This window comes from Balaenoptera borealis, assembly GCF_965194805.1.
Source record: "Balaenoptera borealis genome assembly, chromosome: 14".
Taxonomy (NCBI): domain Eukaryota; kingdom Metazoa; phylum Chordata; class Mammalia; order Artiodactyla; family Balaenopteridae; genus Balaenoptera; species Balaenoptera borealis.
Window position 1 is genome coordinate 73,054,944 of NC_138875.1, and position 25,905 is coordinate 73,080,848.

Consider the following 25,905-nt stretch of genomic DNA (forward strand, 5'->3'; position numbering starts at 1 on the left):
TGAGTTTGGTTTGCAACAAATAAAAATAGCTTCGGCCCTCGCTGGGTTTTCTGGTCAGCAAAGCGCAGCAGCTCAGCATGGCATGTCCACGAGGGTTCACTGGAAGGACTTCTCTGGCCTTGACTGCCCGTGGATTTGAACCACATGTACAGTGCTCCTTCTAGACCACTGTGCACATCTGGCTCCACCCTCCAGGTACACAGCCAGGTATCTGATTTTAGGATCGTATCCAGGTGCTTGTGGGAACACCCTCCACGTGATGGAATTTATTTATATCCAGTTTCAATGGTGAAGCAGTGGGAAAGGTATGAGCATTGGGCCTGGATGTGAGCAAAGTCAAGGAACCGAACTTCTCTGAGCCACAGTTTACCGAACTGTAAAATGGGACTGTAATAAAGACCATAGCAATCGTAAGATCCACCAAGTTGTTCTGAGGATTGGAAGCTTGAAGGCACTGTACATGCTTGGTGGCTTTTTGATGCTTCTGATAGCATTGACACAAATGCTATATAGGTTATTCGAAGAGCAACTGTGAGACAGGTAAAGGGGGCAAGACTCAGCATCCCCATTTTACAGACGAGGAAACTGAGGCTCAGAGGGTTTCTTTGGGAGCTTTCTCAGAGAGTTCCCCATTTGTCTCTATGTACTTACTTGGGAAAAGTTCTCATGTGGTGGCCTGTGGGTCCCCCATCATCACACTGCCAAGAAAAGGGACAGACCCTGAGGTTTTTTGTGCGGGTAACCTCTGCAAGGTAGGTTTGGGATGTTTGACCCACTGGCTCCTATCAGAATAACAGCAGATCATAAAGGATTTGCCGAGTGAGGGAGGGGGCTGAACTGGGGAGAATTGCCGGTCCCTCCATTCATTAGAACTTCCAATTTAGAGCTTGGCAACTTCACCCACCAGCCCTCAATTGCTTACCATGCATGTGTCTCGCCATCTTGCCCAGCTGGCCATCCACTCAACCCCTCTCCACGCACCACCTATCCATCCTTCCACCACAGTCCGCACCAGCCATCCAGTCATCCAGCCAGCAAGTTCCCAAAGTGCTTGTGTTATGCAAAACTGCATAGTGTGATTGGTTTTCCAATGGAAATCAATGTAAAGTATTCATTCTCAGGGTTCCTAAACTCCGAACCATTGTAGCATATTTTTGCTCTTTTATTTCCTCAGCAATAACTCAAGTATTGTTCTATTTGGGGTAGGGGGAAGCTCAGCATTTCAATGTAATGCACTTACTATTTCTTATTTCTCAGAATTTCCAATGTGTACATTTAAAGTGTACCTAAAATTGGCCACATTTGTGTGAGGTCTTCTGCTTGGCACTCTACTTCAGAACTGCCATGGAGACACCCAGCGTGTTCCCCTGGTGTTCCTGAATGCAGCTTCAAAAATGAGATCCTGAAACCAAAATTCCTGCCTGCCTCAAGCCATCTGTTGGTGCTCAGTGGGTGTGCATGGATTTATCATTCATTCGGTACATACTTTTTGAGCACCTACTATGCACCAAGCACTAGCCTGGGCACAAGGATCCAGAAGTGAGTGACAGTTGGTCTGTGTTTCCAGAGGTCTCTGAGTTGGCCAGGGAAGACCAGTGAACAGGCTGTTTCCATGGTGGAGGTCTGTACCCACTGGCTGACTTGGAGGGGGTGGGCAGTGGAGCTGTGAAAACACTTGGCCCATGTGGCCAGCAGAGGGTGTGAGGGGGGAGTGGCCAGTTGGCACAGTCTTGAATGACCTTTATGCACTGCCATAACCCCCTGCTTGGGGAGGATGTAGGGCTTTAAGCTGTCGAGCCTCCAATAAAGCCAAGATAGCCTTTGCACCATTTTTGGCAATGCCATCTGCCAATTACCAGAGAACACGTGTGAGTCAGTAATTTCAGGACTCTGACCTTTCTTGCTGGTGCTTTTTAAACTTTTCTTGAGAACTTACTGTATGCAAGAGATGAGTAAGAAATACACCTTTTCCCCAGAAGCTCCCGTCTCACAATCCAGAAGCAGGGTGGAAGGAGTGCATAGGTGTAGGAGTTAAAAACAGTGGTTCTCACGTGAGGGCAATTTTACCCCCCAGGGACATTTGTCAATGTCTGGAGATAGTTTTGGTTGTCACAACTGAGAGGGAGGAGGGTGCTACTGGCATCAAGTGGGTAGAGGCCAGGGATGCTGCTCGATATCCAACAGTGCACAGGACAGTCCCCACCACAAAGAGGTATCCAGCCCCAGATGTCAGTAGTGCATGGACTCAGAAACCCAGGAGTAGGAGCAAGGCTTGAGCATCAGAAAGTTGGGGTGCCGCTGTGAACATGTGCGTTTATGTATTTGTTTGTCCTTGTTTTCAATTCTTTTGGGATATGCCTAGGAGTAAAATCCCCGGGTTGTATAGTAATTCTATGTTCAACTTTTTGAGGAACCACCAAACCATTTTCCATAGCAGTTGAATTATTTTACATTCCCCCTAGTAACTTACAATTTCTCCACATCCTCACCAACACTTGATATTGTCTTTCCTCCTTTCTTTCTCCCTTCTTCCCTCCCTCCCTCTTTCTTTTTCTTCCTTCCTTCCTTCTTTCCTTCCTTCCTCCCTCCCTCCCTCCCTTCCTTCCTTCTTTCATCCTAGTGGGTGTGAAGTGGTACATTGTAGTTTTGATTTGCATTTCCATAATTACTAAGGATGCATGTTTTCATGAGCTCTTTGTATATCTTCTTTGGAGAAATTTCAATTCAAGTTCTTTGCTCGTTTTAAAATCAGGTTGTCTGTCTTGTTTGCTGAATTGTAAGAGTTCTTTATGTGTTCTGAATACTAGGCCCTTACCAGATATATGGTTTGTAAAAATCTTCTCCCATTCTGTACATTGTTTTTTTACTTTCTTGATAATGCCCTTTGGTGCACAGAAGTTTTTAATTTTGATGAGTCTGATTTATCTATTTTTAATTTTGCTGCTCATGCTTTTGGTGTCATATCTAAGAATCCATTGCCAACTCCAAGGTCATGAAGATTTACCCCTATTTACCCTTAGTTTTCTTCTAAGAGTTTATGGTTTTAGCTCTTGTATTTAGGTCGTTGATCCATTTTGAGTTAATTTTGGTGTATGGTATGAGTTAGGAGTCCATTTTCATTTTTTTGTATGTGGAAATCAGTTGTCCCAGACCCATATGTTGAAGAGACTATTCTTTCCCCATTGAATGGTCTTAATACCTTTGTCAAAAATCAATTGGTCATAGATGTATGGGTTTACTTTTGGACTCTCAATTCTATTCCATTTGTCTATATGTCTGTCTTTATTCTAATACCACACTGACTATAGTTTTGTAGTAAATTTTGAAATTGGAAAGCATGAGTCCTCTAATTTGTTTTGCTTTTTTAACATTGCTTTGGCTATTTGGGGCCCCTTGCAGTTCCATATGAATCTGTAGATTGCTTTGGGTAGCGTGGCCATCTTAACAATAGTAAGTCTTCCAATCCATGAGGGTGGGATGTCTTGCCATTTATTTAGGTCTTCTTTAATTTCTTTCAGCAATGTTTCATAGTTTTCAGTCTATAGGTCTTTCACCTTCTTGATTAAATTTATTCCTAGATATTTTATTCTTCTGGATGTGATTGTAAATGGAGTTATTTTCTTAATTTCCTTTTCAGATTGTTCATTGTTGGTGTATAGAAACACAACTGATTTTTGCATATTGATCTTGTAGCCACCAACTGCTTAATTTATTACCTCTATTAGTGTTTTGTGGTGGTCCGTTAGGATTTTCTATATATAGGATCATGTCACCTGTGCATAGAAATGATTTTATGTCTTCCTTTTCAATTTGGATGCGTTTTATTTCTTTTTCTTGTTTAATTGCTCTGGCTAGGACTTTCAGTATGATGTTGAATAGCAGTGGTGAAAGAGGGCATCCTTGTCTTGTTCCAGATCTTAGGGGAAAGCTTCCCATCTTTCAACATTGAGTATATATTTTCTGCGTTTTGTTTTCATTAATGTGCCTTATTCTGTTGAAGTTCTTTCCTATTCCTACTTTTCTAAATGTTGTTATTAATGGGTGTTGGATTTTTTTTTTTTTTTGGCTGTGCCGTGCGGCTTGTGGGATCTTAGTTCCCCAACCAGGGATTGAACCCGGGACCTTGGCTGTGAAACTGCAGAGTCCTAACCACTGGTCCACCAGGGAATTCCCAAGGGTGTTGGATATTTGTCAAATGCTTTTTCTGTGTTCATTGAGACGATCATGTGTTTTTTCCCTTTGTTCTATTAATGTGGCTTGTTCATTGATATTGAACAACCCCTTGACTGACTTTTTTTTAAAAGGAAACTTGATGATCTTAAAAGAAAAAAATCTCCTGACCCTTTGTTCTATTAATGTGGTTTGTTCATTGATATTGAACAACCCCTTGACTGACTTTTTTTTTAAAGGAAACTTGATGATCTTAAAAGAAAAAAATCTCCTGACCCTGTGTATTACCTAGAAAATACCCCTGACAACATTTCAGCAAATTCTGTTGCCCAAACTGTGCAAGAAGTACTTGGATCATTTAGTTCTGGGAAATCTTGAGAACTTTTCCACTTCCCTTAAGAGTGTTGTGTTGAAATTTAAAAAGAAAATGCAGGACTTCCCTGGTGGCACAGTGGTTAAGACTCTGTGTTCCCAATACAGGGGGCCTGCGTTCGATCCCTGGTCAGGGAACTAGATCCCACGTGCATGCCTCAACTAAGAGTTCACATGCTGGAACTAAGAGTTTGCATGCCACAACTAAGGAGCCCGCCTGCCGTAACTAAGACCCAGTGCATCTAAATAAATAAATAAAAAGAAAATGCCTTTTAGATACTAAAGTGATAAGCTTGAGTTTTGTGGTCCTCCTTTTTTTTTTTTAATTTATTTAATTTATTTATTTTTGGCTGCATTGGGTCTTTGTTGCTGCACGCGGGCTTTCTCTAGTTGTGGTGAGTGGGGGCTACTCTTCGTTGCAGTGTGCAGGCTTCTCATTGCGGTGGCTTCTCTTGTTGTGGAGCATGGGCTCTGGAGCGCGCGGGCTTCAGTAGTTGTGGCACGTGGGCTCAGTAGTTGTGGCTCGTGGGCTCAGTAGTTGTGGCACATGGGCTTCAGTAGTTGTGGCACGCGGGCTCAGTAGTTGTGGCTTGTGGGCTCTAGAGCGCAGGCTCAGTAGTTGTGGCGCACGGGCTTAGTTGCTCCACGGCATGTGGGATCTTCCCGGACCAAGGCTCAAACCTGTGTCCCCTGCATTGGCAGGTGGATTCTTAACCACTGCGCCACCAGGGAAGCCCTGGTCCCGCTTTTTTCATGCTTCTACTGGATAATTATGGCAAAATTGGGTCAGAAATCTCAATACGTTCAGGTTGCGTTTTTGTTTGTTTGCTTTTTAAACTATTTCCTGCAAATAATAATTATCTATTCATTAATAGGGTAGAGTTAGTGTGGTGGTCAGAGGCATGGGTTAGAAATCGGAATATCTGAATTCATGTATTCAACAAAATGAATTTTTGTCCATTGTTAAGCTCTCACTCTGTACCAGGCGCTGTTCTAGACCCTGGAACTGAACAGACCCTCCTTGGTCTTGCTGAACTTTCATTCTAGCTATGAGCATGCCTGCATCAGGTGTACTAGCGCTACAAAGAAAATACGACAAGATGCCCATTCCTCTTTCCAAGACCATGATGATGATTGTGATAATAATACAGTGATGCTGATGATCCTGGTAGTGAGGAAGGTGATGATCATAGAAGCCAACAATCCTTTTCATCTACAAACTGGAATATAATGAAGTCTTTTTTTAAGATAAGCTTTATTGAGATATAACTCATATACTGTTTGACTCACGTAAAGCGCAAAATTCAATGGTTTTTATTCTATTCAGAGAGTTGTACAACCATCACCACCATCAGTTTTGGAACATTTTCATCACTCCAAACAGAAACCTTGTACCCTTTAGCCTTCACCCCCATCCCATTAGCCCCAGGCAACCACTGATCTTTCCATCTCGATGAATTTGCCTAATTTGGGCATATTATCTAAATACATGGAATCATACAATATGTGGTCTTTGGGGACTGGCTTCTTTCACTTAGCATGGTGTTTTCAAATTCATCCATGTTGTAGCACGTACCAGTGGTTCACTCCTTTTTGTGGCTGAACAATATTCCAGTGTACGGATAGACCCCATCTTGTCTATCCATTCATCAGTTATTGGGCATTTAGATTGTTTCTGCTCTGGGGATATTACGATTAATGATGCTGTAACAGAGTCTTTTAATGTACCTGATCTCATTTAGTTCTCTCTCACACGCATGTTTATGATTTGTGGTGAGTGTGTGTTAGTTTATCTAAATTAGAGGTGGGAAACTGAGATCCAGAGAGGTTAAGAAACATGTCCCAGGGACTTCCCTGGCAGTCCAGTGGTTAAGACTTTGCCTTCCAATGAAGGGGGCGCAGGTTTGATCCCTGGTCGGGGAGCTGAGGTCCCACATGCCTCATGGCCATAAAACCAAAACATGAAACAGAAGCAATATAGTAACAAATTCAATAAAGACTTTGAAAATGGTCCACATCAAAAAAAAAAAAAATCTTAAAAAAAAAAAAAAGAAACATGCCGCAGACCACAGAGCATGTAAGCCGGGAGGAGCTCCCCTTCTCTGCTCCCTGTCTAGTGCTTTTCCCCTCCAGCTCTCTCAGCTGAATACACAGAACCTTAACTGGCTCTCACCACCACCTCCTTTAAGAGCTAGATAACATGATTACATAAATCCTAAAACGTCTCTCTTGTTCCCTTACAGATTTTCTGAATGATCCCTCTTCTTTTTCTATCTTTTCTGATTTTCTCCTGCCTGACCTTTTCCTGGTTAAAAAGCTGGGGGAAAATGACGGACTGCAAGCAAGTCATCAAGAGTAAATTGAAGGTGAGCTTCATCACAAGTCAGGAGCCTCTTCCAGCCTCAGACAGCTCCAGGGAGCCACTGCAGGAAAATTGCAGCAGCAGCTCTCTGCCAGAGACCCCTAACCAGGCTGAGCCAGCCTCCCACAAAGGTCCCAAAGACGCCTGCCAGCAAAGAACCTCCCAGCCACCCCTGCAGCAGAATCCCCAAGGAAACCCCCTTTCCTCCGATGACGCCTTCCCAGCACGCCACGCCAACGGGACAGGGACCGAAGGCCTGGAGACCCCAAATACCAGTGGCCTGTCCGTGCTAGCCAGACCCCAGGGCCAGCGAGCCAGAACCCTCTCCAAAGAAGACAGGAAGCAGGCGCACATCAAGAGGCAACTGATGACCAACTTTATCCTGGGCTCTTTTGATGACAACTCTTCCGATGAGGACTCTGGCACTGGCTTGTTCAGAGAATCTTCCCGGAAGGGCAGCCGAGCCAGCCTGGGGACCCTGTCCCTGGAGGCTGCTCAGACCGCAGGCGAGACTGAGACCCCCGTCCCCGCTATAAGGTAACGTACCCTCTGTCCTCGTAACCAGGAGGCGCAGAGTTAGGGTGGGGTTCACACCCTTCCCTGCTCAGCCAAGCTACCCACTGATGCCAATGCTTTGAGGGTAGCTATGTGACAAGCAGAAGACATGAGCCTCCCTGCTTCCTTCCTTCCCTCCTATCAAAATCATTTATTGAGCATCTACTGCGTGTACAGGGCCCCAGGCCAGGAAACTGGCTTTCTAGAAGATCGCAGTCTGGTTGGGGAGGATGACCTTGTATGCAACAACTAGTTGTAATTTAAGCAGGATGAGCTCAGGTTGGCAAGAGCCAAAGCAATGATGGGAACCCAAAGGGAGGGATGGTTTCCCTGACTCCTGATGAGACATTCATTTACTTGTTCGTTCATTTGTTCATTCATCCAATAGGTAATTAACAACTGTAAAACATGCCTTCCCCCAGTGATGCCTTAAAAGCAGAAATTCAAGGGAATTCCCTGGCTATCCAGTGGTTAAGACTCTGCACTCTCACTGCCAAGGGCCTGGGTTCAATCCCTGGTCAAGGAACTAAGATCCCACAAGCCATGCGGCACGGCCAAAAAAAAAAAAAAGGGCAGAAATTCAAATACTATAACACATCCATCAAACCGATTGTTGGAAACAAATACCTACAGGTCCATCACAGGTGGGACTGTCCCGGGAGTGTAGTCAGTGGCTTCATTTCTGTTGTTCTTGTTATCAGACTTTGCCACCCCCCACTCCCAAATTACAAATGGAATACGGTAATTCCAGGTAGAAAACGTGGAAAATATGGGAGAGCAGAGAGTACAAAAGAGCCACTAACCATGACTTTGCCAGCCCGAAAGAACCTCTGCTGTGTTCTAGTGTTTCTTCCTGCTTCCAGTCTGTTCTTCTGCCCTGGGAGTGGAATCTTGTTGGCTCTTCTTTTAAGCAGCTCTTGCACGCTCTCTGCTAAAATGAGGAAAACCTGGACGAGGAGATGGGCTCTTACATAGGCACCATGTTCCCGGTGAGAATGGTTACTGGAACATTTTTAACCCTGGTTACTGGAAATTGGAGATAGAGGAAAGACAAAAATGCAAATATTCCCTATACTGATGATCTTTAGGGGAAGACTGTCTTGAGTTTCTGGAAGGGTTAAAGGGACAGTCAGACTTCAGAGTTGAGTTCCACGCTGGCTCTGCCACCCCGCACTGTGTGACCTTGGGCGTGGCACATCGCCTCTCCTGGCCCTGGTCCCTCATCTGTAAAATTTTGAAGGATTAAATCGGATAATGTTTATAAAGTATGCACAGAGTTTGGTATACAGTAGGTGCTCAATAAGCAGTAAATTCCTCCCCAGCTCCTTTCCCACCAGCACCCACTTCACCCAGCACTCGAATTCACCCAGAGTTTCCCCACTTCTACCTACCCCTCTTCTACCTACAGTTTATATAAATTACCCATTTATCCTTTATAACAATGGTACAAGGCTGGTGGTGGATCCCTATTTTACAGATGAGAAAACTGAGGCTCCGAGAGGTGAAATAAATACTACTCAGCTTTAAAAAATAATGAGATAATGCCATTTGCAGCAACATGGATGGACCTAGAGATTATCATATTAAGTGAAGTAAGTCAGGCAGAAAAAGACAAATATCATATGATATCACTTACATGTGGAATCTAAAAAAATGATACAAATGAACTTATTTACAAAAGAGAAACAGACTCACAGACATAGAAAACAAACTTATGGCTGCCAAAGGGGATAGCGGGGGGCGGGGGGGATATAAATTAGGAGTTTGAGATTAACATACACACACTACTATATATAAAACAGATAGACAGCAAGGACCTACTGTATAGCACAGGGAATGATACTCGGTGTATTGTAATAACCTATAATGGAAAAGAATCTGAAAAATAATATATATATATATGTGTGTGTGTGTGTGTATATATATATATATACATATATATATATGTATATATATATATGTATATATATATATATATATAACTGAATCACTTTGCTGTACACCTGAAACTAACACAACACTGTAAGTCTACTGTACTTCAATTTTAAAAAATGGTTAAAAAAAAAGAAGCAAAGTACCTTTTCCAAGATCATGCAGCTAGGAAGTGGCAGAGCCAAGTTTCAAGGCCAGATCTGTTGGACAGCAGGATTCATTTCACTGTGTCACAGTGTTGTTCTCCAGTAATCTCCAACATTCTCTCCCTTCCAGACCCCATTCTTTCCCTCATTATGACGGTTTCAGCAGGGATTAGGGAAAAACAGTTTATTAAACCAATTCACCCAAATGAAAAAGCATCAGAGATTATGTTAGACGTGGATGTCCAATGAGGGGTTGCTAAGTGGCATCTAAGGAGGACAAATGGTGAGATACATTTACCACACTGGCTCCAGCAGGAAACAAGATGGAGAGTCCTAGCAGGGAGATAGGAAATGTACAAATAAACAGGTAAACTGATCAGATAGTTTCCAAGTATGTTCAATGCCAGGAAGGAAACAGGCTACAGAAGAAATACCTGTGGGGATCTGTTTTAGAAAGATGTGGTCAGGTCAGGGAAGAGCTCTTGGAAGAGGCAACTTTCAAGCCAGAACAGAGCAGTCCAACAGAACTTTCTGCCACATTGGGATGTTCCAGAATGGAATGTTCTAGAACTCTGCTGTTCAATATGGCAGCCACTCATCATATGCAACTATTGAGCACTTGAAATGTGACTAGTGTGACTAAAGAGCTGAATTTTATTTATTTATTTATTTTTTTGTTTTTGGCTGCACTGCATAGCTTGTGGGATCTTAGTTCCCTGACCAGGGATCGAACCCGTGTCCTCAGCAATGAAAGTGCAGAGTCCTAACCACTGGACTGCCAGGGAATTCCCAGAACTGAATTTTAAATTGACGTTTCAGTTAATTTAAATTTAAATAGCCTCATGTGGCTGGTGGCTGTTGTCTTGGATGGCACAGACCCAGCCCTAATGGATAAAAAGGGAACAACTGTGTGAATTCTTCCTACTGGTGCTAATTAAGAACTTATCAAGCAAATAGGCTTGCCAAAATAATAAATGATTATATTATTATTTTCTCCTGAGTCTTGGATTCCGAGAAAGTTCTGAAGATTAAATCAACTTATATTTCTAAGGTGCTTAGCAAGAGAATAAAGCACTTAATAAATGGTAGATTAAAATGGTAGGGCAGGGGGAAGACTCCCAAGTTTCTACTCCCTGTCTTCTACTACTATTTTGAGGGATCTTTGCTGGTTGGTTCTTAAAAAAACAGCTTTTCTGGACTGGCAAATTTATAAAGGTAAATGATACTTAACCGAGGGCTTATCTTTGCATGGCTGTGGGCCAAAACAGGAAGTGAATTTTCTGCCCTTATATCTTCATTGCATAAAACTTAGCATTGTAGGTGAATCATTTTTCCTGCCTTGTCCCAGCAAAGGACTGGGGGAGGGGTAGAAGGATCTTGGTTTTTATAAACCAGAGGCACCAAAACATAGAGATGAAGGTGCATTGTGGGGTGATGGGGCACAGGGAGGACCAATGTGCTGTGTGACCTTGGGTAGGCCTCTTCCCCTCTCTGAGCCTCCAATGCCTCATCTGCAGCATGAGAAGGCTGGACCAGACTCCTGAAAGCTCACAGGGCACACAGTTCTTTTGCCCCCAATACATGTGCTTTTCAAAGTTGAGAATTTTGAATTTTAGTACCAGGGGCAACTCAGGTAGTTCTGCTGGTGCTTCCCAAGATCCTGGTATTTCCGTTAGAACATTTCCAGCCCCAGCCAAGTCCCTGAATCAGGGGCCTCTGATGGAGGAGACCCGCACGTGTTCATTGTTTCTAATGACCTGGCATGAGAATCCCATGTGGAAGTATCTTCAGGGAGTCGAGGCCCACCTTTACAGCATTCCCCACGTGCCCCTAGTTTCTTGATCGATCACCCTGATGTGTCGTGAAAACTTAATCACTCCTTGAGATCATGTCTTTAGTTTCTTTATTTGTTTACTTGGTTGTTACCTGTCTCCTGCATTGGACCACAAGCTCCATGAAAACAGGGCCATATTTTTGGGGTCTCCGCTTTTCCCCACTGCCTAGCCTAGTGTGGGTTCGTGGTAGACTTTGAAGAATTACTCACCAAATGCATGAATGAAACAAGCAACCCAGACCTGCCAAAGACAGAATTCTGAATTTCTGGGGCAAGCAAGACACTTTGTGAATGAGTCTGGGGATGAATGAATGAATGAATGAATGAATAAATGGATGGATGTGTTGGTGGATGGATGGATGGATGAACAGACAACTAGGCGTTTTGTTGTCCCTCTTTAGCAGCAGTAGAATTTCTGTTTTCATAAAATCCTTTTTGCATAAATCTTGTGGTTTGTAGACTAGTTCTGAGGTTAAACTCCAATTTCAAATGTTTCTTCTGCCTTTAATACAGTTATGCAACCTCACACTTCCCTTCCATTTTCCGACTGGACAAGGGCTGGCTACGATTATAGATTGATTACAGATCCAGTGACTGTGCTATCTGCTCAGGGCTTCCCTCCTGTCTCTTTCTTTTTGGGTTCATCTCAAGCCAGGAGTTGGAACTTGGTCTTTCCTTGGACTTAGAAACAGTCCCCCAGGGTTGGAATTTCCATTCAACCCTTCAAAACAGAGCTGATGAGAACATTACATGATGTATAATAGCAAAATAGTTGCTCACATATTGTGAAATGAAGGTTACATGTGTTATCCCACGTGTTTAACAAGCAGCAAAGTGGTTAGTACACGATGGACCTGGGCTAAGACACCAGGTTCAAAGCCGCCTCTTACTATCGTATAACCCTAATAATCCTACCCTATGGGGTGCATATGTGGATTGAGTGGGATGGGACACATTCAGGATCATGCAATTGCAGTCCTGAAATTTAGAGTTCTGAAACTTAAGTTTATAAGTTGGCAGTGAACTCACCAGCAAAACCTGCCTTGATGCAAAGTTATTTATAGTCTTGTCCCATTTTGTGTGAATATTTATGCCTTCTGCTGGTGAAATATTAACACCATAATGTGTCACATAAGGCTTTACCTTCCTAGAAAAATTTCGAAATTCTAAAATACATTGGGCCCTGGGAATTTCTGGTAAGGGATTGTGGGCACGTGTATGTCATGTGCTGAGAATATTCCCTGGTGCATAATAAGCACGAAAATATCCTTAATAAATGTGTGTGTGTGTGTGTGGTGTGTGTGTGTGTGTGTGGCTGGAGAGACTGTAAGGAATGTCTCCAAATAGTAATCATTGTCTAACTATAGTAAAAATTGTCTAATTATGTGGTATACTTATGAGTCATCTAAATTTTCTTCTGCATTTTCTAACTTTCTGCTGTAAATATCATTGTTATAAGAAGTTTTAACAATGTTTAATAATACAACAATATAAAAATTACGGGGAGGAAAAAGTGAATCAGTCATCTCACTTCCTAGATAAGAAGCTGAAACCCAGAGAGGTGCAGGGGTCTGTCTGAGGCGTCCCAGCAAGATATCATAGGCCCTGAAGCCATTCAAACCCAGACCCTCAGCAGATACAGATCAGAAAGTGGTCTTCGAACTCCCAGTGTTGATGCCGCCGCCTAACCTGGGCCCCAGAAAAAGTACCTCCACCCTTCTCCTAACTTGTTCTTTCTATAAATGGGAAGCGTGAGGAGATGAGGCAATTTATCAGGCAGCGTTCAGCTGTGTATCCTTGGGGATGTCACCTACCCTCTCCATGGCTGGACTGGATGCTCTAAGTCCTTTGTGGCTCTCATAGTCTTTGCTTTTGTGTGGAGGGTGAGACAGGTCTGGGTTCGGATCTCAGACCAGTCCCATGCCCTCTCCGCTGCAATTTCCTCCTCTGTTGAAGGGGGATAACATCAGTGTCTACCTCAGAAGGGTGCAGAGATCATGAGAGCGGAAGTGCTGGCAGTGGACAGCCCAGAGGCTGCCTCGGTTGCCATCATTTGCTTTTTTTTTTAAATTGAAGTATACTTGATTTACAATGTTGTGTTAATTTCTGCTGTACAGCAAAGTGACTCATACATATATCTATACATTCTTTTTCATTATTGTTTATCTCAGGATATTGAATAGTTTCCTGCGCTATACAGTAGGACCTAGTTGTTTATCCATTCAATGTATAATAGTTTGCATCTACTAATCCCAAACTCCCAGCCCATCCCTCAGTTGCCATCATTTGAATGGGCATCTCCCAAAGTTCTTATCTGTGGCCACGGCTATTTCCAAGCCCCACCGGGCATACACCTTTAAGGTATAGCAACCTGTGTCCACAGAGGAAGACGGACTGAAGAGGCAGGTGAAGCTCTCTGATAAAAGGATACAATGCAAAGCAGAGAAGTTGAAATATCTACACGGTGTCAATGAGTATTGGGGTTTGTCAATAGAGAATAAATATCTAGAAAAACGGGAGTAAACTGGAGATCCTAACTGACTTTGGGTAGGGTAGGGTGTTTTGAAATACCTTCATTTCCTGATTTTAATTGTTTTTCCTATTTTGAGGTGGTTACATGGAAGTGTGGGCCATTTGGGTCATGAGTACTTTTGGGTTTTTATTTGAAACTTAAAAAAAAAAAATCAGCCTACGGCAGGTTTCTTTTTTGGAAGGACTAAAGATAAAGCCATGAAGAAGCTTCCGGAAACTCTGAAGAACTGAGAATTTTGTTCACCTGTTTTATTTTATGGAAAAAATTTTTTGTTGTTGTTGAAGTATAGTTGATTTACAATATTGTGTTAGTTTCAGGTGTACAGCAAAGTGATTCAGTTATACATATACATATATATATTCTTTTCCATATTTTTTCCATTATAGATTATTACAAGATATTGAATATATATATTTTAAAATTACTGTTGAAATGTTGTTGAATGTATAGTTAGAGGACTAACCAGCTAACCAGTGCCCTCAGGCAAGGCTGCTTACACAACTCCAGGGAAAGGTCACTGTTCACTTTGTGGCCGCCTGGATGGCGCCCCCTGGAGGTGTGGCCCTAGCTGTACCTTTAGAGGAGAATTCCTGTGCATTTATTTTATTTCTAATTTTTGGGCTTGCTATCCACATAAGCTACATTTACTACTGTTGCAATACTTGCTAGGCAGTGTGTCGGATCCTTTTTATTTATTATAACTACTTGGAGAAGCATTCATTCATTCATTCTAACTGGAATCAGATTGCCTGGGTTCAAGTCGCCAGCTCTGGCACCTTGGGCGATAGACATCTCTGCGTCTTCTTTCCTTATCTGTATTACAGAAATAAAACAGTAAGATTGCTGCGACGATTAAATGAGACAGAGGCACCAAAGAACACTCTGTAAATACCTTATCAGAAGGAAACTTACTTAGGGTCACAGGGCAGCTGCGTCTTTCCTGTTTTGGAGGCCCTCATTTTAGCTGGGGACCCAGGTGGTTCCAAGTGTGTGCTAGAAGCTCACTGGGGGGAGGGGAGGCATGGAGCAGACACGTCCCTGGAAGTATAGGTGAAAGAATAAGCAAAAACCGGAACTTGGAAGCCAAAAGTTGATTTGACTGCGGGGGCTTTTACCAGGCACCGTGGTGACATCTGACTCACATTTTAAATAACCCATATTTTCCACCACTTCCCTATTGTGTGCGTATTCCAGCACATGAATTGCTTGCAAGTTTTTCCCAGCTGCCAGTTCGTAGGGGGGGATGCCATCCTGGAATTGTTCTACTCCAGTCCGGGGAGCTGGGGAGCCAAGAGGTTTTTTAAAGTCTCGGGCCACACTCTCCCGGCGCCCAAGGTCAGCGGTAGCTGCGCTACTGGCTGGTCCGGGGCGGGGTGGGGGGGAGGCGGGACCCGGTGTGGGAGATGGCAGGGTCTGTATCCTGTCCTGGGACAGGAGGCGGGGCCCGGTCAGGGGGCGGGACCTCCCGGGAGGCGGGGTCCGCTTGGTCGGGGCGGGCGCGTGTGCCCCGGACACAGGAGTGCAGGACGCATTTCGGGATGGAGGAAGTCCCGCGCCGAGTTGGGCTGCTGCAGGGTGGTGCGCCGCCTGGCCCGAGGCGCTCTAGGACCGCGCCTCCGCCTCCCTGTCGCTGCCTGGCTGGTCCCCGGGACAGGGGTCTGCTTCACGGGGGGTAGGGGGTGCATGGTGTGCATCCCAGCAGGAGCCTGGTGGGCGGCGGGAGGGTCAACATGAGTCCCGCCAAGTGCAAGGTCTGTTTCCCTGATCGCAAAGTAAAGTAAGTAAGGCTTCGACTTTAATGACCGTTATCTTTTTTTAAAAAAAATTTATTGGGGTATAATTGACTTACAATGTTGTGTTAGTTTCAGTTCTACAGCAAGTTATCATTTTATAATCTCGTGCAGAGTCCCTCCCACCCCCCACTCCCCGCCCCCATCCCCTAGTAAAGACAGGCTGCGCCACCCCCTCCTTCCCTGCCCCAGCCGAAGAAAGGCCGGCTTCAGTTTGGCAGCTGGGGAGATGGAGCCTGCCTCGCGAACTCTAGCTGGTCTTGGCGGTTCAGGTGGATGCCAGATTTGGCAGTGATGTTGATTGAAGAAGGGCTCTCGGGAGCACACAGGTGCCTCAAGGTTGGCTGGTTGGCGGGGCCCGCGCTTTCCCTCTCCTCCTCCCCTTAGCCTTGATAAAGGTGATGGTTGCCCGATGGCAGGTCGTTTTGAAGCCTGGTGATCGTGAAGCCCGGGGCGAATCCACGTACCCTTGGGCAGGCATCCCACTTAAGGTTATTTTCTGAGCAGGTTAACCTACACAGAAATGTAGGCATCTCTGTGCCTGAGCCCTTCGTAGCACCACCTGCTTCATTTCATTTCTTTTTTTTTTTTTTTGTCTTCATTTTATTGCATTTTTTTAAGGTTACCAAAGTGATGCTGTGTTCGTTGTTGAAAATTCAGAAAATTATAGACAAGCAAAAAGGAAGAACAAACTCACCCATACTCCTCCTCTCCATTTGATCTTTATTAACAGCTGCTGTATAGTCTTTCAGCCTTTTTAAATTTTTGGTGCAGGTATGCTTTAATTTATGAATTCGAATCATACAGAACATACTATATTGTAACTTGCTTTTTCACTGGGCATTAAGTAGTCTACCACGGGGCTCAGCACACTGTGGCCCACAGCCTGTTTTTGTGTGGCCTGCGAGCAAAGAATAGTTTTTAACTTATTTATTTATTTATATGTTTTTTGGCTGCGCTGGGTCTTTGTTGCTTCGCGCTGGCTTTTCTCTCTAGTTGCGGCGAGCGGGGCTACTCTTCATTGTGGTGCGCAGACTTCGCATTGTGGCGGCTTCTCTTTGTTGCGGAGCAAGGGCTCTAGGCGCGCAGGCTCAGTAGTTGTGGCTCGTGAGCTCTAGAACGCAGGCTCGGTAATTGGGCGCAGGGGATTAGCTGCTCCACGGCATGGGGGATCTTCCCGGACTAGGGATTGAACCCGTGTCCGCTGCATTGGCAAGTGGATTCTTAACCACTGCGCCACCAGAGAAGTCCCAGTTTTTAACTTTTAAATGGTTGAAAAAAAATCAGGGAATTCCCTGGCAGTCCAGCGGTTAGGACTCTTTCACTGTGGCGGCCTGGGTTCAATTCCTGGTCAGGGAACTAAGATCCTGCAAGCAGCGTGGCACGGCCAAAAAAAAAAAAAACAGTTGAAAAAAATCAAAAGAAGGCTACTATTTAGTGAGATGTGAAAATTACATGAAGTTCAGATTTCAATGTCTACAAATAAGGTTTTATTGAAACATAGCCACGTTATGTGTCATCTACGGCTGCTTTTGTGCTTCAAGGGCCGTATTTAGTAGAGGAGTAGAGACTGAATGGACTCTAAAACCTTAATTATTTACTGTCCGGTCCTTTACAGAAAGCATTTGCCAACGCTTGTTCCGCATGGTGCATTCTAGGGGTCCATAGTGTTCCTTTAAATGGATACACTTTAAAATTTATAAACAATCTCCTTCAGAGAGTGGTTATTTGGGCTCTTTCTCCCTTTTTGTTATTATAACTAACACAGTGAAGAACAACTTTGTAGCTAAGTCTCTCTCTATCCTTTGTTCTTTTCCCAGGAGTTATCCATCTGGTCCATAAACATTACCTGACTATCTCCTGAGTGTAAGGCCTGCATCTGGAAGCAGGAAGGGACACAAAAATGTTTGGGAAACATGACCTCTGCCTCCTAGGAACTCTTTTTTTTTTTAATTTATTTATTTTGGCTGCGCTTGGTCTTTGTTGCAGCTCGTGGGCTCTTTTTTTGTGGCTTGTGGGCTCTTTTTGGCAGCGCACGGGCCTCTCTAGTTGTGGCATGTGGGATCTTAGTTCCCCGACCAGGGATCAAACCCGGGCCCCCTGCATTGGGAGCATGGAGTCTTAACCACTGGACCACCAGGGAAGTCCCTAGGAACTCTTGATCTAATGGGGGAAGCAGGTGTTTTCTTAGTAATTCAAATTCAAGGCCCACAGGAGCAACAGTAATTAACTGCTACCCTTCGTGGGGTGCTTTCAGGATGCCAGGCTGAACACTTTGTACGTGTGATCTCATGCCAGGTTTACAACAGCACCATGGGACACTCAGTGGGTGCTGTCATCTCCATTTTACAGATGAGGAACCTGAGGCTGTCAGTGCTGGTGATAGCGTAACGGGGATTCCGCTCAGGCTGTTGCCCAAAGGGCTCTTCATGGGCAGCCAGGTTTTAATGCATAATGTGCTTGAATAGACTCTTTCAAAATATAAGCCCTTCCTGATGTTGGACTAATCAGAAGACTAAAGGACTCAACTGGTAACTAGTTACTGTGGCTGGTGAGCGTGCCAGGGAAGTGAAGACTCTTAGAGCCAGAAGGGCCTCAGTGGTTGTTTAGTTTCTCGGATGCAGGGTTCAGAGAGGGCAAGAGACCCAGATGTGTGGCCAGCCCACCAGGAGGGAGGCTGACCCTCCAGTTTTTTGGTCTTTCCGCAGAGGAGACTGACAGAGCCTTCAGGGGCACCCTCGTTGGAGTGCTCAGAGCATGTCTGAGCAAAGGGCCCGTAGAAGCATAGGGGCCCCAGATTTGAATCACAGTCATTCTTGTGCACTAAGTTTTTTGTGGGGCATGGTAGTCACATTCCTCCCACATTTGGAGCCCTGATCTAACCCATCTGGCTAAAACCCTCAAGTCTTACAGGAACGAAAACAGGCCACGTGGTCTACAAAGGATACATTTTTTTCTGATCTATTAACACAAAAAGTTTAACCTATAACTCTTGAATCACATTTAATTGTACACTTTAATCCAAAAGAATAGCTTTCACAAACCACTTTATTTTTTATTTTTTTAAATTTATTTTTATTTATTTATTTTTGGCTGCATTAGGTCTTTGTTGTCACACGCGGGCATTTCTCTAGTTGCGGTGAGCGGGGGCTACTCTTAGTTGTGGTGCGCGGGCTTCTCATTGCGGTGGCTTCTCTTGTTGCAGAGCACAGTCTCTAGGTGCATGGGCTTCAGTAGTTGTGGAGCATGGGCTCAGTAGTTGTGGCATGCAGGCTCTAGAGCGCAGGCTCAGTAGTAGTGGCTCACGGGCTTAGTTGCTCTGCGGCATGTGGGGTCTTCCCGGGCCGGGCTTGAACTCATGTCCCCTGCATGGGTAGGCGGATTCTTAACTGTTGCGCCACCAGGGAAGCCCCAACACAAACCACTGTAATCCAAAAGAATGAACTTGCACGAAATTGGAATTGTCCTGGCAAGTTCAGACCATGTGATCACTGTATGTATAATAATATGAAGGGCTTCCCTGGTGGCGCAGTGGTTGAGAATCTGCCTGCCAATGCAGGGGATGCGGGTTCGAGCCCTGGTCTGGGAGGATCCCACATGCCGCGGAGCAACTGGGCCCGTGAGCCACAACTACTGAGCCTGCGCGTCTGGAGCCTGTGCTCCCAACAAGAGAGGCTGCGATAGTGAGAGGCCCGCGCACCGCGATGAACAGTGGCCCCCGCTCGCCACAACTAGAGAAAGCCCTCGCACAGAAACGAAGACCCAACACAGCCAAAAATAAATAAATTAATTAATTAATTAAAAAAAATAATAATAATATGAAGACGCTTTATTGGGTCACTGTATGGTTCCTCTCTTAGCTTAAAGTCGCTAAAAAGATGGAGATAGACAGCCACACTCTGCCGCCGAGCTCTGTAGCCTTGAAAAGTGCCATCAACCCTTTGAACCCCGGTTTCCTCATCTCTCAATGGGGCTGATCCTAATTGGCCTTTCCAGGGTTCTTATGCCCAGCACTCAGGGCCGTGGGTGCTGTCCTGAGTCAGCACAAACATTTGCACAGCTCATAACAGTGATGACAGAATTCTGTTGCAAAAGAGGCCTATGCAGTCAAGAGGCATTTGGGATCCTGTCCTGAAGTCCTGGACCATCTACTAAGGAGCCAGAAATAATGGGAAGGCAAGGTCCCAAATGCCGGCCAGCATTCCTTGGTGTGCAAACAGGGCCAGAGTTCAGAGAACAGAGAAGTGAATGTGGGTCGGAGTGGTTGGAGGACATCTCAAGAAGAGATTTGAGTCTCTGTTGGGATGAAATAAAGTTGAGGACCGGAAGGCAGAAGAGTCTGGTCTTCAGTGAGCCCCACAGTATCCCGTTATGATGTCACTGCCGAGGGAATCCTGCTCAGGACCAAGGCCCGCTGCCCATGTTGAAATGTTGGTTGTTGATCTGTGGGTGGTCTCACTCCTATGTTGTGCACATTAGAATTTCCTGAGGGGCTTTTGAAAAACCAAAGTCTGCAAACTTTTCATAAAGGGCCAAATAATAAATATTTTCGACATTGTGACAGTATGGTCTCTGTCACAGCTACTCAGCCCTGCCTTTTACTGCTCCAGCTCCCACAGACAATATGTAGTTGAATGGGCCTGAGTGTATTCCAGTCATGATTTACAGACACTGAAATTTGAATGTCATATAATTTGCACGTGTCACAAGGTACGATTCTTTTTCAACCATTCAAAAATGTAAAAACCTTTATTAGTTTGTGGGAGGTACAGAAACAGGTGGCAGACTGGATTTGGCCCTTGGGCCCTAGTTTGCTGACCCCTGGCCCAGCCAAAGTGGCCATCTCTGGAGGCACTGAGGGGGCAGTTGGCCTGAGAAATTTCCAAGCGTCCACTTATCTGGGGGTCCAAAGATGAGTTCAAAGCTATCGACCTTTCCTGGGCTATGCAATGTCCTTTCTTGCTTACTTGCTGGGTGATAATAGTAAGGCCTTTACTTCCATCAGGGCATCAGCTCAGAGCAGTGACCATCCCTGTTTTACGAAAGAAATGGTAGGGTAAGGGATTTAAGAGCTGGTTAATGCCAGGGTCCTAGCCTGATGGCCTCACACTGGGGCTTTTATACTGGCTCCCGTGCAGAGAGGCACCTCAGCTAAAGCTCTTTCCTGCAGGCCAGGCCCAGTGGTGAACCCTGGACACATGCTCTAGGCGGCAGATCCTATTAATATTATGAATATTCACATCCTATCAGGGAGGCAAGGCACAGAATGTTGAAGCAACTTTCCCAAGATTACACAGGTCATAAGTAGTAGATTTTGGATTCAAAGCCTGGGAGGATGGTTCTAGTCCACTGGGCTTTCTCACTTGTGGCACTGTTCACATTTGGGGCCCTGTAATTCTTTGTTGAGGGCTGTCCTGGGCTTTGCAGGATGTTGAGTGGCATCCGGGCTTTTTATCCACTAGATGCCAGGGGTACACTGCACGCTGTGATGACCAAAAATGTCTGCACAGTGCCGTGTGTCCCCAAGGGAGCAAAGTTGCACCCAGTTGAGAACCCCGGATTACCATATTGTCTCTCAAATGTAAGTGCTTGTTTTTGAAAGTCCAGACCATAGAGTTACTTCCATTTATCTCAGATAGCTTTGTGCCTCGAAATTCGATCCCGGGGGTCAGATAGAATTGGATTGGAAGCCCAGCTCTGCCACTTGCCAACTGTGTGACTTGAGGTCAGTGGGCCTCTCTGAGCCTCGGTTTCTTCATCGTGAGCAGGAGATGATGGTCTCCCCTGCATAAGGCTGTGGGGATTCAGGGAGGAGGCCCCTGTGCCCAATCTAGGGTGACAGTTGAGGATGTTTATTCCTTCCTTCCCAGTGCAGTCCTGCCTGGTCTCGTGCCTGGGCAGCTGATGGTGTTTGGTGTTTGGCTGACAGCTCTGTTGTGTAGTTGACCGCACCTGAAGCCACTTCCAAAGTCACCGTGGAATATTTCAGCCTCCACACTTGCCTTGGAACGAATGACAGCCAAAGGTCAGTCCCCCAGAGCCAACGTTGACTGGCCTCCAACTTCATCAAAAACAGATAAAAATAGCCACTAGCCTCAGGCTGGCCCCACTGAAGCAAAGCCACACCAGCAGCATTGTGTGTTCACCCGTGTACTTTGCTGTGATGGGTTTGGGACCCTTCTGGTGGAGGGGCTGTGTCACCAGTTTTGAAGTCAAAATGGCTCCGTGAATGGTTTTTCCCAGGCCACAGAATGGTGTTTGTCTAATGGTTGAGTCTTTCTTTGTTGCTCGTTAGGTCAAATTGCTGAGTTTTAATGTTGTGTGTATAAAAATGGGATGTCTCAGACTTTCTGAAGCCACAGGATCAAGCCAGCCAGTTGGGGAAGACCATGGACAGAATGGGGAGGGTGGATGGTTGGGGAGGAGGCCATGGGCAGAGGAGTGGCCTGATGCCTTTCTTGGTTAGATTGGGAGATCAGTAGCCCCTGATCCTCTTGGCATCACTGCATTGAAATAATATAGAGTTTACCATGTGCCAGATGCCATCTTTTTTAATTTTTTTAAATATTTATTTATTTATTTATTTTTGGCTGTGTTGGGTCTTCGTTCCTGTGCGAGGGCTTTCTCTAGTTGTGGCAAGCGGGGGCCACTCTTCATCGCGGTGCACGGGCCTCTCACTATCGCGGCCTCTCTTGTTGCGGAGCACAGGCTCCAGACGCGCAGGCTCAGTAGTTGTGGCTCACGGGCCTAGTTGCTCTGCGGCATGTGGGATCTTCCCAGACCAGGGCTCGAACCCGTGTCCCCTGCCTTGGCAGGCAGATTCTCAACCACTGCGCCACCAGGGAAGCCCTGCCAGATGCCATCTTTTACTTTCTGTGTATTGATATGAGCTTATTTAATCCTCACAATCCAATGAGGTACATGTTATTATCCTCATTTTACAGTGGAGTATACTGAGTGCCTTACCCAATGGATACCAAAATGACCATGGCTTTCAGCATCCCTATTACAAAGTTAATAGCTTTTTCTTCTTACTGAAAATAATATATCATGGCAGAAGATTTAACAAATATAGGCAAAGAGGAGAAAATAGAAACCACCCATAATTCAACCACTTTGAGAAAGCTGCTCTTAACATTTTGGTATCTATTTCCCTAGATCAGGGGTCCGCAAACGATGGCCCTCAGGCCGAATCTGCCTGTTTTCTAAAGAAATAAAGTTCTTAAAAACAAACTGAACTGCTTGTTGGTTAATGGAATGTAATTATGATGAAAGCACCGTTCATATTTGTAAGATGATATTGACCTTCAGAGTCCTTTTCTAAGTCCTGTTTCGTTTCAGCAGTTCAGTCCTAGGAGGTTTTAGAAGAAAAGCTGCTTGCAGTTTGTGGGAGGCAGGAAGGCCAGTTCAGGGGCCGGAAATCATTTGTTCATTTGTTTGTTCTTTCGGACAACATGCATAAGCCTTGTTGAACGGAGATCGTCTTAACTGAAAATACAAGTCCTGTGGTGGCATAGCATCATTATGGGTTTCTGTCATTCATTTCTGGTTTTGTTTCCTGGCCAAGAAGTCCGTTTTTTCATTTCTGATACAGAGCTTGGGTTGGGGCGGGGGTGAGGGGGACAGACTGCAGGTTTGTAGAAGGCTTTTCCCACGGGGAACTGTCCTGGATGCAGAGACTTTATACAACAGAAAATGCCCACACCCAACATTTCCTGGTGGGATGGAAAGAGCCCCAGTCCCGCTGACTTGCTGGGTGATTCCCTCTACCTGACAGGACCTCAGTTTGCCCATCTGTAAACTGGGCTTTCTCTCCCCACAGTGGCTTATTGGCTTCCAGCTTTGCTCTCCCCGGTGACGTGCTGGCAGTGTTCCTTAGGGGCTATCAGTTCTTTTTTTTTCCCAAATATTTATTTATTTATTTGGCTGCGCCGGGTCTTAGTTGCGGCACGTGGGATCTCCATTGCCGCGTGTGGGATCTTTTGTTGCAGCATGCGAACTCCTAGTTGCAGCATGTGGGATCTAGTTCCCTGACCAGGGATCGAACCCGGGCCCCCTGTATTGGGAGCACGGAGTCTTAGCCACTGGACCACCAGGGAAGTCCCAGGTCTATCAGTTCTTCACCAAAACTTTTGGCCCCCCGAACCCACTCAGCCCCAGCCTCCCAAAATGCCTGGTGACACAGTTGCTGGATGCACCCCTGGGTGGCGAACCTCTAACTTAGGTGGCTATCTCCCTGCTTGAATAGCCCATTTCCAGGTTGAGAGAGTGGGCTGAATGCCTGATTCTGCACCTGTCAGAACCCCACCAAATGATAGCAGAGAGATTTTTCTTAAAGAGCTGGAAACCCATCAGGCCCTGGAAGAACAGGAGGGGAAGTTAGCAGCAACATTTTGGAAGCCAGAAAGCAGAAGAACAAGCAGTCACTGGCTGAGCAGAACCACGAGGGCTGAGCCGTAAGGCAGCAGTGAGGGAAGCTGAGAACCTGTACCCCAAAAGGCGCAGGGATTAGCAACATTGGGTGCCTCTGCGCCTGGGAGCATCTACATGAGAAGGATTGGGTGAAAGAATCCCAGATCCCCTCATCTGCTCCAGGTGGCTGGGGGCTGCCCACTTCCACCCCAGCAGCAGGCAGGCGGTTTGATCTCTGGAGAGGGAAAAGCAGAGGGTCTTTGGACTGGAGACTGATGGGCACTGCGGAGCATGTGGAGCCTGTGTCCCGAACCGGAGGATGGGTGCTGTGTACGTGCTGAATCCTGAAAGCTGCCCTGTCCCCCAGACCTGTCCCAACAGTTCTCCCACTTCCCCCTGGTCCCTAGGCTCATGGCCAACCTTTATCCTACAGGCAGAAGACCCCAAAACTTGTCCTCACTGGGGGAATTGGACCAGCCAGGGAGGATGACTCTAAAAATACTTGGGGTTCCCCAACACACAGTCCTCCCGGATCACCCTGCATTGAGGTCAGGGTCCAGTGACCCCAGCACATGCTCAGTACTTCTCATCAGCCCTCTAGTTCCTGCTCTTGGTCATGAGGAAGCAACCATAGCTTATCAAACATTTGGGTGCAGTTTCTAAGATGGAAGGCAGGCCCCAAACATACAAACAAAGGGGACACAGGAAACGGGGGAGAAACAGAAACCAAATCAGGAGAAGAGAACTTGGAGAAGCTATCATAAATACCCTCATCAGGGGCAGGGAGGATATTATACACATAGGAACAGGATGTATAGAAAAGGGGATATTGACAGACCAAAACCAAGCTCTTAGATGTTAAAAACACGATATTAGAAGTCAAAAACTCCACTGAACAGTTAGGAGATAAGGCTGAGGGAATCGCCCAGAAGGTAGAAGAAAAGAGAGAGAAAATAGGAGAGGGGAAAAATACATAAACTAGTGGGCAGTCCAGGAATTTCAACATCCAGGTAACAGGAGAGAATGGAGAAAAAAGAGGCAGGGAAGTCACCAAGGAAATATTTGAAGATAAATTCCCAGACCTCAGTTTCCAGATTGAAGGAGCCTGACAGCTTCCCAGCCTTACTGATGGAAGTAGGCACCTACCTCAGCACATCACTAAAATCATTCCCTAAAATTGTAGAATACTGGGGCAAAGAGAAGATCCTATAAGCTTCTGGATATGAAAAAAACAGGTCACCTACAAAAGGATCAAGGATCATCATGGCTCTGGTTCTAGCATTCTTGGAAGCCACAACAACAGTGACATAAGGCTTCCAAAATTCTAAAGGAGAAGGTTTTCCCTCTTAGAATTCCATGCACAGCCAAATGATCGGGTCCAATGTGAGGGCAGAAGGAAGACAGTTTTAGAATATGCAAGGCCACAAAACGTTTACTCCCCTGAACACCTTTTCTTAGAAAGCTACTGAAGGATGTCTTCCACTGAAACAAGAGAGTAAACCAAAGAGGAGCAAGACATGGAGGACAGAAAAAAGGGATCCGAGAGAACCAAAAAGAGTCTCCGAGGTGATAGTGGCAAGGGAACCCTATGCAGCCAGGATCAAGACAAGCATGTTGGGGCATTATTGTCATGTGTCCTGCCATTGTACCATCTTTTTAACTGGATGAAACTACAGGCGGATATGCCCCAGTAAAACACGGGAGTCCATCAAGAAAGAGGGAGCCATGTGGTCCCTCAAATTCAGGGAAATAAGGGAAGTCCCAGTTGACGGTTGCATAGGGGTTTAGAGAACAGCGTC

The 25,905-nt window shown here is 45.5% G+C and overlaps 1 protein-coding gene across 3 annotated transcripts in view; it reads left to right on the forward strand.

The window, feature by feature from the left end:
• ACACB (acetyl-CoA carboxylase beta) overlaps nucleotides 1-25,905 on the forward strand; it is a 142,921-nt gene that overhangs the window by 37,832 nt on the left and 79,184 nt on the right. Inside the window, exon 5 of one of the 3 annotated variants that reach the window (XM_082354420.1) lies at nucleotides 6,860-7,441. In XM_082354420.1, the coding sequence (XP_082210546.1) occupies nucleotides 6,860-7,441 (582 nt within the window). Of the gene's footprint in view, nucleotides 1-6,785; nucleotides 7,442-15,435; nucleotides 15,682-25,905 lie in introns of those variants that run through there. The other 2 variants (XM_082354421.1, XM_082354422.1) reach the window with 2 other exon arrangements.